The sequence below is a fragment of the Habropoda laboriosa genome, unplaced genomic scaffold (assembly GCF_001263275.1).
Source record: "Habropoda laboriosa isolate 0110345459 unplaced genomic scaffold, ASM126327v1 scaffold5, whole genome shotgun sequence".
Taxonomy (NCBI): Eukaryota; Metazoa; Arthropoda; class Insecta; order Hymenoptera; family Apidae; genus Habropoda; species Habropoda laboriosa.
Window position 1 is genome coordinate 3,047,301 of NW_017100161.1, and position 11,711 is coordinate 3,059,011.

Below are 11,711 nucleotides of genomic sequence, written 5' to 3' on the forward strand. Positions count from 1 at the left end.
TATGTGCAATTTAATGTAAATTTCGTTTGATTTACGTTAATTTTACTGAACTTTATAAGTTTGAGTACTACTAAATAAAAGTGTCAGTAATTCTGGTTCAGTTAAATTCTTCCTATATTTTTGTACCATTTCTTGGATTTTCAAACGTCTACGTACGTGAGGTGGATGATAACTGCAAAATAATATAAATATTAAATATGTTACTATTATTAAAATGAGTTTATAAAACAGTAACTCATACTGTTTTATATACCTATCATTGTCCAGTCTTTTCCTACGTCCCATGTTTAATGCAGTCTGCCTAACAAGTGTTCCCAGTACTCTTCTAGATACAACCATTCCATCAATTAGAGGAGTGGCTAGATTGATTCTAGAAATTGGACCTTGCAATCTAACTCTCATTAGCCCATTACTAAGAGCTTGAAGAAAAATTACTTGGACATCTGATACTTGAATCACTCTGGATTGTTCAAGACCAGTATAAGTACAAGGAAGAAGATCACCTATGTGTAAAATACAATTTATTAAGTTTTTGTAATTTAATTAAAGAAAATAAATATCTTTATTAGTGTGGTGGTACCAATTGGAAATTGAGCATAATCTTCTACACTTTCTAACCAAACAACCATAATTTTAATATCAGTTTGTACAGGTAAAACTTGTTTTGTTGTTCTTCTTGGTTTAACTAGATCACCACTAGAAGAAGTACAAGAACTAGATCCTATCAAACTGGATGGCTGCTTTTCTAAATCAAGAGACATCGTTCGTGAGTTTTGTATTGTGTTCTGTCCTATACCACTATTTCGAGAAGTATTTTCGCTAATACTTCTTTCAAACCAAACTGAAATTATTAATTATTATATAATTCACATAAATTATATAAAATTGTATGCTTCAATATATCCTTACTCATTCTTTTTTAGATTGTACCTTGATTACTACTAGTATCACTACCATAACTTGTTTCCTCTAATGAGTCCGAATTTACCATATTATTTGATTGAGTGGGAACAATAAAAGCAATTTCCGAGCTAACGTCAGCCCAGTAAAGAACGTGAGTATCACCGTTATAAAGAGCTCCGCCGTGATCACTATGAGCTGGCTGTGGTACATTCAATTGTGGTGTTACCCTCCATGAAGTAGAAACATGTCCAGTCCAACCTGCATGCACTGATACAGAAACTGGCCAGCCAAGAGTATTTAAAAATTCCAAGAAATTTGACGATACATTTGATTCATGCAACTATAAATACAAAAGTGCTTTATATGTATTTGAATATAATAATAAAACATACTAAAATTAAAAAAAATAATTACCACATTAGACAATATTTCTGTAGAACATTTTTGACCAGCTTTCACATAAAAAATGTATACAGTATCACATGTTCTTGGACTAATATTATCTAAAGTTTCTAAATCTAAACAAAATCCTGGAATGGTTGGATCTAAAGCGGTAAGACCACTATTTCTAGATTCATTATTTTCTTTCGGTTCCATATTTAAAAAACCAAAATGACTTAAAAAAAGACGTGCAGTTTGAAATTCATGACAAATTTGTGGTGGTGCACATTCTTCTGTTTTTTCTTCTGAAACTTTATCGTTTCCATCGCAATATTTTGCTTCAATATTCATTTGACGTTCTAATAACTGTGATAAAATTTGATGCTCGTTTCTTACAATGTCATTATCATTCATAACTGCTTCTAAACTTGGTATAGATTCGTCCCTAAAGAAAATTTTAGTATTTTGTCTTCAAATATTTCTAAATTTATATAAATAATTTAGCAAAATTTAACATACACTTTGCAATGTGGTATTCGATCCACATTATCAGGAAAAAATCGAGGCTTATAATCTGTTCGTGGAGCAGCTTCTGCTAATGGTAGTGGTCGACCTGGATTTGTATTTACACTTCTTATACTAGACCTGTGTCTTGGTAAATGTCGAAGTTGCATTGTCCATGCGTGTCTGCCAAATGGTCCACGTATCAATACCGTTACAGTGGGCTGCGGATCTTGATCATTCCCGAGAGGTTCTTCTAATAAGGCTAATATTGTAGCATTTTCAGCCACGAAATATCTAAATCTTTCGACTGCTGCTTGACGCGGAACTCGACCACCAGTCCAACTATTGCAATGTCGGAGAAGTGATACTTCGTCTAATAACGATGATAATGATTGTGCTCCACATGCACTAGGAAAATAGCCAACCTATAAATAAATGAATTTATTTATTATCTTAAACATAAAATTTTTTTAAATCACAAAAACTTTTATCTACTTGTTCTAAAATGACTGTAAGAAGTGCATCAGCAGCATCTCTAACACGCATAGATGCTGGTTTCAATTCTTTCAACAATCTTTATCCTATAACAATGATTCTATATATAAATTTGTTAAGAAAGTAATATCTGCTGCAATTAGACAGAAATCAAATACAAACTTGAAGCAATTGTGGATGAGCTGTTAACCAAGTTGTTAAGCAACTAAATGCAGCAACAATAGAGGAATGAAGATCTTTTGAATGAGCTGGCGGTGGACGCCAACATTGATATACAATATAATCACAGAGCCACTTCACTGCACGTTTACATTCCAAAGCATCTATAATATTTGTTAAAAATTGATATTTTACAGTTAAATTTCAAATTGTAGTTTATATAGCAGAATATAATTGAACCTGTAAGTTTCCTTGCTGCATGTAAAAAGTTTAAAGTTATATAAATTCAGATGTTATTTAAATCCACAAATGCTACTATATTTTGACAAACATTGCAGTTTACCTGTTTCACGAATGCGCGTCCTTGCTAATCCTGATAATATTTCAAGAGCTGCTAAAGAAATATTTAGGTCTGTCTTCCATGATGATATTAATCTATGGCAAACTAAATACGTTGCTCTCACGAAGAGAGCATGAGCTGAATCTGTAACAATAATCCGAATTTTTAATCATTAAAATGTACAAAATTAACTAATTTTTAAGATATTAAGTATATTACAAATCTTTAAAAATACAAGCTTTTGCACAATGTTATCCAAAAAAGCTTGAATGAGTAACAAAAATATAGAAATAATATTAGATGATATTCCATGATATTTTTTGTATACACAATAACCAAAGCAAAACTAATATAAAATATACTTGTATTTACCAAATGCAATACATTCCTCTTGAAGAGTGGTAATATCAGAGGTTTCGCCGAGCGAGCGTTGATCACTGGATATGCTTATTTGACTGGCAGAATCGCTGGTGACTATCAAGCAATGATGAAACGGTACAATGGTGAATGCATAACAAAACACAACTTATAATAATAAAAATGAATGATATCTTACAAAAGCACACATAAAGCAAGTACAATAAAAAATAATGTTAAGCAATATGATCTTACATCGCATGTCAGGCTGAATTATTAAATTTTAATTTACAAACAACTGGTAAATAAAATAACTTGCCCTCTTGAATAATTTAATATTAATTCCAACTACTATTACTGCAATTTGCAATTACTTCTTAAATTTCAATACAAAAATAATTCTTTAAAAAATTTTAAACAGTGCATTCAAAATTTATAAATGCAACTTAATATTATTTAAATAATATAGAAGAACAAACCTGACGATAATAAATTAACAGTAGAATCATGTGCTATAGTATCAGGCTGTGTAACTTGCTCAACTTCTTCTGCAGCTGCAGAGTCCTGGACACTTAACAAAAGAGCTCCTAAAAAAAAATGAGTTATATAAATTCTAGTATATCTAATATTTAACTTACCTAATAACATATGAGTATTCTGAGGATCAGTTTCAACTTGCAACGCATTTATAAGCAAGTTCATAAGTCTTGACTTTAATTGTGCAAATGTTACATGACATTTTTCAGCAACCATTGGGCTTGTAAATAATGGAAGTTCCTTAATAGTAAGATTCTATAAAGTAAAAATTGTATGAATTATAATGTATTGAGGCCCTTCGTAAATCTGGTTTTGTTACTGCATTAGATTTAAGTTTTAAATCTTTCTCTGGAAGTACAGTTTCTAATGCTGATATTACTGCAGGTACTAATACTTGCACACCGTTTAGATCGAGACGAAACAAATCAGCAGAATTCAAAAGAATACTTGATAATGTTTCTCCACATTCTCGAGACTGAAAAAAAATTTAAACATATTTTAGTTACACTTTTATAAATATTGTACTTATAAAATAGTAACAAATAAATTATTACTTCATCAACTTTAAGACCATGATTCATTGCTTGATAAAATCTAGCCAGATAGACAGGTAAAATTTCTTCTCCAGTTTTTTTAGCGCAAAATATTCTACATAATGCTCCCAAAGCTTCTGCTCTCCCTGATTCATAACGATCTATACAAAGAGCTGGTGGAACATCATTAACAGCTTCTTGCAAAGAACTAGGACCTTCAACAAGTACTGAAGATGGACGTTTCGATGCACCTGACGGTTCTGTTTTTCAAGGAAAATAATGATTGTATTATGTGCTCAAATTTAACGTTATATATCAAGCAATGCTTACGTGGTAAATTTTGTGACCATCCATCTGTACCTATGAATGCAGCTTCAAATAACCATTCACCAAAAAGGTGCAATATACTATTACACTTTGGACGTCCTGGAGCTAAAGGAGGTCTAATATCTTGGACTAAAGAAGTCATAGCTACAAAATAACGATTTTATAGTACATTAAATACATTATGTTGTTAAAGAAAGATAATTTGTAAACTTTTACATGTTGTACTTGAAGCAGATGATGGTCCTGAATTAGATATTAATATAGGTGGTGTACTTGAAACACGACTTGTTGTTAAACCAATTAAGGATGATTTTGGAATTCCTATAATAGAAGTGAATTATAAAATGCAATACATAATTTAATATATTTTTCTAACATTGTAGTATTAAAATGTAGTATTTTTTTTGTAGAATAAGAAAGTGAGGAGCATACAGAAGTATTTGTTAAAAATATATACAATTTAAAAAGTATAATTAGAAAATGCCAGAAGATAAGTGCTGAATACCCTTAGTCACTGCAGAAGGTGTTACACTAAAACTTTTGGCAAGTCTGCGTTGTGTTGGAGGTGTAGGAGAAGGTTGTGTCATATCCTTGCTACTTGATTTATCCCATCCTACACCTCCACTTCCTGTACTAGCAGATCCAGATGTGATGGTAGATACACAACATTCTTCCCAGCAGCATGCCTGTGAAACTCCTAAAACATTTGTGACTGCGTGCAACCATCACCACTAAAGCAAGTTAAACAATCCATATCCCATTATAACTATTTACTTTAAAGTAAGAGTAGTGTAGAAAAAGATCATTTGTGCTTTTTGTAAAAATAATGTACAATTGATATTTATAACTTGCACATATATATATATTACCCACAAGAATCAGTCATATTTAAATATTACAAAGTTGTATATAATTATACACTTACCAAGAAAAGCATCAACTTGTCCAGCTATACCTTTTATGGCTTTTAAAAATATTTGTGGTAAACTTTGTAAACATGGGTGTTGACATGGATCTATTACATTTGGACTAGCAATAGCATACTGTAAAAATGCCTGTGTCTGTGAAATAACAGCAGGTCTGCATAAATCAACAGGATCACCTATAGTTCGCAAAAGTCTGTACCATGCTTGTGCTACTGCTTCATCTGACATTGTAGGTGGTACAAGTTGAGAATCTTCTTCACCTAAATGTATTAAACGTAATAATAATATAAATTACTCCCATGAGAAATAATTTAGTTGTACACATATGTAAATAACTTATGAATTAAAATAACTAACTTATTTTTAATTCTGGAAACATCGGACCATACATAATTTGTAGAAGTCTTGCTGTAAGGGCAAGGCAGACACGATTCCACTGTTCTACCAGCGCTAATCTGTGTCGCCATCGAAGACACGATTCTCTTAATGTACGCCATAATGGTGGTGACGGAAAATTACGTTCACATGCTACTAACCATACCTAAAAATATTTTTAGATAATTACTATCTCATTAAACTACTTATGCATTAATAGTGGTATAAAACATAATACCTCCAATAGTACACCAAGGACTCTTTCACATAATTGTTCTCCAGCATCCTCTCTTGTTGCTGGGGGAGCTAAAAGTGCATCATTAATTCCAATAAGAAATAATAATAAGCTTTCCCAAGTTTCTCTTTCTAAGGTGGCAGGACCTCTTGCAATTTGTTGTAATGTTCTAAGTACTCTATGACATAAAACAGCTTGTCGATTAATTGTATCTGTTCCTGTAAACAATATTTAATGTTTTACAATCAATAAGTATATAAAATTTATATTAAAATATACATTCTTTATATATAGAAATGCAGTAATTTTTATTTACAAATTACCTAGATCCTGATATAAAAATGGCCAGACTACAGAGGAAAATGACAAATTGTTAGAAAAAACTATGTTTAATATATCAAGAATTAAAATACTATACTTATCAATACAGATTTAAACATTAATAAACTCTTCATTTTTATGATAGTCATTCATATTAGATATTATAAAAAAAAAGAAATGAGAAGAAAGATAAAAATGATTTATTTACCTTCTCCTTTTCGTGGAACAAACAAATTATGAAAGTGACTGATTATTTTTCTGGCATAAAAATTGGGATCATCTACAATTGGTCTAGGTACACAAATCTTTGGTGTAGAATATAATGCAGATAACCATTCGCAATATACATTAACACAATCTCTAACAGTATCATGTTCAGCTAGGGGTAATGATAACCCAAAACATATTACTTCCATACACCATTGTACTTCCTTATCTGTACATAATGGACTAGGCTCAGCTGCTTGTGTAATACCAAGATTTGCAGCCAGTTGACGTACAATAGATAAAGCAACTTCTTTTCCTGCTCCAGGAGAAAATTTCTCTAGAACACTTTGGCTTTCTTCTGAGCCTTGTTGAATTAAAATACTTAGAGAAGCCCATTCGGAATACATTCCTCCTTGGGAATCCTAAATAAGCATATTAATTAAAATATGAATTTTTAATAAAAAAAAATAGGAAAACAGCATTATATTATGATAAATTACCTTAAGATTAACTCTGTTAAACACGCCTAAATTCATAGGTTACTTTACACTTTAATGTCTTGTAACTAAGAATTATCAAAGACAAAGTAAAATCTTAGGTGTATTCTTTTAACCTTAATTAGAAAATGTTTAATTTCATGTGGTATAGGTAAAAACAGCACAATTAAGTGCAGAATTATATATAATTTTTAAAGCAATAAGCATTGTAAAATATATATAAATGTGTGCAAAGCTTGTCAGTTGCGAATACTATTTGACAGGTTGACACCGCCATGTAACAAGCTTCCTGAATACGATTTTTATTGGCTATCATACATTATATTTTATAGATCGTAACAGCGCTTTTTTTCCCCCACAAAAATGTCCCCATCTAATATTTAAATTATTGAACACTTTATAAAGTTGTAAACATTTTATTTCGATATTAAATTATGAATTATTTTAAACGATATTTCATAATTATGAATTATAAGTAAGTTTTACTCTTATTTAATCAAAATAATTCTTTTTAAATGATCATGATGTATTATATTTAAATAATCTTTTAAGGTAGAACGAGTTTAAAAATTTTGAATAAATATAGAATGAAATAATAAAACTAAAAATTGGTAATAAATATTGTATATATGTAAGATAAAACTTTATATAAGAATTGTATATTTCTAAATCTAAAATCTAAATATAGAATAAGTAATTTCATTCATTAAATAAAATAAATTTTGATTGGACGATTTCCTACCGGTAAGGTAGAAAAAAGATAGAAGACAGCTCTTTAGCTCTACCTACTGGGTAGGACGACAAGTATTACAATCTTGTGTATTGTATTACTCGTTTTTTTGTGTATGGTATGTATCTAAATCTTGAAACGAAAAACATCGACAGATGGCTCAAGATCATGTTATGACTAATATTTCTAGTTGAACTTATGCAGACATATAAAAATTATAATAATAAGAGCTAAGTGCAAATACAAAATTGGGAATAATTAACATAAAGGCAATGTTTTCGAATATGAATTGAATTTGAAGTTAGTTTCGTATATTTGTGCATCGGGGTAAATAGCAAATGAAACATGGCGTTTGTTTCTTTCATATGTTCCGAAGATATTGCTTCTTGATTTTTTCTTTCGAGTTTTCAATAATCGACGAGAACAACGTTCCGATGCATTGAAGTTTTTTTTCCTCATAGCACTTCTCTGCAAGTGTGCAAACAGTCAAAGCTTATTTTCTATGTACTTGAGTTTAAAAGATGAAGAGAGATATTGTTATTTGTGTCTTTTGAGATGTGGAACACTTTTAAAATATTGAAGAATACAACATGACGTCCCGTAGTTACACAAAATCTTACAGTCGTAAAGTCAGTAGTGTGACACCTGGGAGTATTCAATTTGATAAGCTTTTTAGGGAAAATAAAAAAACATCCTTTACATCTATCAGAAGTACGAATATCAATGGTATGCACTTTCTTTGTAAATATAAATTGTATATTGTGCGTATCACGCACATTCATTTATGTCTAATAAATTAATGTTAAACATGTACTTAACATCTATTAACAAGAATATTGAAAGATATTAAGTAAAATAAGATTTTGCTTTATTCTATATATTTAAAGTATTTTGCTTTTAGAAATATGATTTTATTTAAAAGACAGAACTATTTAACATTGTTTGTTAACTATAGCATTCGCATAAATGATAATTTTACTACAGGTAAAAAATCTTTCACAGGATTATAATCTTTCTTTGTAAAACTGATGTGTAAAAGTATTTATAATATTTGATATTGCAACATCTACTTTTATCAAATGATAATAATGTAATTTTATTTATAGGAAGAAGAGATGATATTCATAATACATTTGGTGCAAAAAGAATAAAGCTTGATTATGGAAATCAGAATGTAAATCGTGTAAATTCTGGAAAAGACCCATTTTCATTTGAAACTGATCCTGACAATAAACCAGATGTTGCACCACCAGTTGTTAAACCTAAGAAATTTTTTAAAAGTAGAAATGTTCCACCTTCAATAGAAGAATCTCGCCAGGATGTGGCAATATACAGACAAGTACCTGATTCACATTATGGTAGAGCTCGTGCTCAAAAAACCTCTCCACAACCACCATCAAAACAATCTTTAACAAAAGTATCAAATGCTCCAGCTAAGAAAGTAGCAGATACCTTAGAAGGAACCAATAATGATCCTCCTATTAGAGAAGAAGGAAAACCTCCTATTGTATTGAGAATATGTAAAGGCACTGCACGACTGGTTTGTGGAAATGTGCAAAACACTCAACAGCCAGAACCTGAAACATATAGGATTTCTACACCCCTTGCTAGTCCTACAAAAGTAGATGTGGAACGTAAAAACTTTAATATGGATACACTCAAATCTGATCAAAAAACAATTCGTTCTCATGAACCTATTATTTCCACTGTATCAATACCTTTAGAAAATTCAGAAATGCGCAGAACTACTCGTAGTCGAGCAAAAAATTTGCATTTAGATTTAACAACAACATCTTCTATTGTGTCTACAGCACCAATAACACCTAATTCACATAGTTCTGGTCTTTCTTTAACCCTTAGAAAGTCTGTTACTGATTCCAATAATACACTAATATCTCATTATGATATTGTTAAGACTGATTGTGGTTCAACATACTCCTGCAAACCAGCAATTGAACCATTAATTGGGCGTGATCAACCACTGCCAACCACAACTCAAGAACTAATTGATATACTGTCAAGTGATTCTGATCCTATGCAAACAAGACCAATGATAATAAATACTTCAGAGACTGAAGAAAATACAGCAGTTGTTCCAGATGAGGTTCAACATTGTTCAATAGATATTCCAACAAATGAGGTAGTTTCTGGACCTACTGTAGAACATGAAGCAGAAACAGAAGTAAAACCAAAATTAGAACCAGAATCAAAACCAGAACCAGAACCAGTACCAGAACCAGAACCAGGACCAAGATCAAAACCAGGACCAGGACCAGAACTAGAACTAGAACTAGGAACAGAAGTAGAGCCAGAAGCAGAAGCAGAACCTGGACCAGATGCAGAACCTGAACCAGATGCAGAACTAGAACCAGAACCAGAACCAGATCCTGAAATAGAAACAGATCTAACAACTCGTATTGTTGATAATGATACAGCTGCAGCTAAAACTTTAGTTGATCAAGATTGGTTTTCTGGGAGTGATGATAGTGAAGGTGTAAGTGGTAATGCTGAAAACGATATAGCATTACATGTAACAAGTACAGTCACAGATTCACAGCCATTAAATGCTCCATGTACAACCATTCAGAAACCTGCTACTAAGAAGGGTAGCATTTTTAAAAGTCGTTCAACAGGAGCTACAAATGGAAATAAAAGAAGAGCTCTGTACAAACACAAGTGGTGTGATAGTGATAAGGAATGTAGTACCACAGATACTTCTAATCCTGGAAACAGTACACCTACTATTGCTTCAGGATCACATAGTGGAACAGGTCCTGTTGCATATGAAGAAGAATTCGATCTTTCACAACTGACAAGAGTTGTAAGATATCCTGAAGCTGATACAGGTTTTCCTGATGAATCTGACGCGATAACAAGTATTCGTTGTGGCAAGAAAGTTAAGGGTGTATGTATATTATATAATTCATATCCTTTATATAATGTATGGAATGTATTCAGAATTTTATACTAAATATTTATTTTGTAGTTTTACACTGTAGTAAAAAATGTAAAAAAAGCTCATCAAATTCAAGAAAGTGGAGAATTTCAAGAATTTAACGACGATGTTGAATATATATTAGATACTTTAAGAGAAAACAATCCAAATGCTACTCGCTGCCTTTCAGCTATAAGATTGGCAAGCAAATGTATGGCACCTGCATTTCGTATGCATGTACGTGCTCATGGCACTGTTGCTAAATTCTTCAAAGCTCTTCATGATGCAACTAAGGATCAGGTATAAAATTTTATTTTTATACAATATACAAAAACTTCATCAGTTTTGATGCTGTATAAGAAAATTATTATTTAAATGAAATTATATACTTTTGTAGAGTCTTGCTTTATGTACAGCAACAGTGATGTTTGTATTAAGTCAAGATCGTTTAGCTATGGATTTAGACCGTGATTGTTTAGAGTTAATGTTAAGTTTGTTAGAATCTGATGCCAGTCACAAAGATGCGCTCGATGATTGTGGCCTTAGTCGGGCAGAACTTTTAAAGAATAAAGAAAAAGTACGTCAGTTGTGTGCTGATATTCAAGCTCAAGGACATGCAAAACATTTAAATCTTGATAATATAACTGTAAGTATATATATTTTTCATAATTATTAGGAAATAAATAAAAACAATAAATGAATAAATATTTGACAAAATACTATAAACCAGGTTGGTCAACTTGCTATGGAAACACTTCTTAGTCTTACATCAAAACGTGCTGGTGAATGGTTTAAAGAAGAACTTAGAGAATTGGGAGGTCTAGAACATATTGTAAAAACAATCAGAGATTGTCATCGTCATATTAATACCCAAGATATTACAAAATCTGGTTGGACAGATCCATTATTAGATAAATTACGTAAAGTTGATAGATGTCTACGTGTATTA

At 31.2% G+C, this 11,711-nt stretch overlaps 2 protein-coding genes across 2 annotated transcripts in view; one reads left to right on the plus strand and one right to left on the minus strand.

Annotated features, from left to right (window-relative positions):
* Nucleotides 1-42: 42 nt before the first annotated feature.
* LOC108577523 (ral GTPase-activating protein subunit beta) lies at nucleotides 43-7,174 on the minus strand. Its single transcript, XM_017940690.1, is given in 23 exon segments — nucleotides 43-172; nucleotides 254-503; nucleotides 581-841; nucleotides 931-1,243; nucleotides 1,318-1,729; nucleotides 1,804-2,213; nucleotides 2,284-2,606; nucleotides 2,683-2,697; nucleotides 2,786-2,926; nucleotides 3,155-3,256; nucleotides 3,619-3,726; nucleotides 3,778-3,958; nucleotides 3,960-4,151; nucleotides 4,231-4,469; nucleotides 4,540-4,680; nucleotides 4,753-4,857; nucleotides 5,042-5,233; nucleotides 5,462-5,722; nucleotides 5,820-6,003; nucleotides 6,076-6,290; nucleotides 6,396-6,422; nucleotides 6,602-7,022; nucleotides 7,101-7,174. Coding segments are annotated over 23 exon segments (4,659 nt in total). The 5' UTR covers nucleotides 7,137-7,174.
* Nucleotides 7,175-8,213: 1,039 nt separating this feature from the next.
* Nucleotides 8,214-11,711, plus strand: part of LOC108578248 (wings apart-like protein homolog) — a 5,541-nt gene continuing 2,043 nt past the window's right edge. The window contains exons 1-5 of the mRNA XM_017941538.1: nucleotides 8,214-8,553; nucleotides 8,934-10,732; nucleotides 10,814-11,062; nucleotides 11,160-11,408; nucleotides 11,493-11,711. The exon at nucleotides 11,493-11,711 is cut by the window's right edge and continues 4 nt beyond it. Of these exons, the coding sequence (XP_017797027.1) occupies nucleotides 8,418-8,553; nucleotides 8,934-10,732; nucleotides 10,814-11,062; nucleotides 11,160-11,408; nucleotides 11,493-11,711 (2,652 nt within the window). The 5' untranslated portion in view covers nucleotides 8,214-8,417. The remainder of the gene's footprint in view (nucleotides 8,554-8,933; nucleotides 10,733-10,813; nucleotides 11,063-11,159; nucleotides 11,409-11,492) is intronic.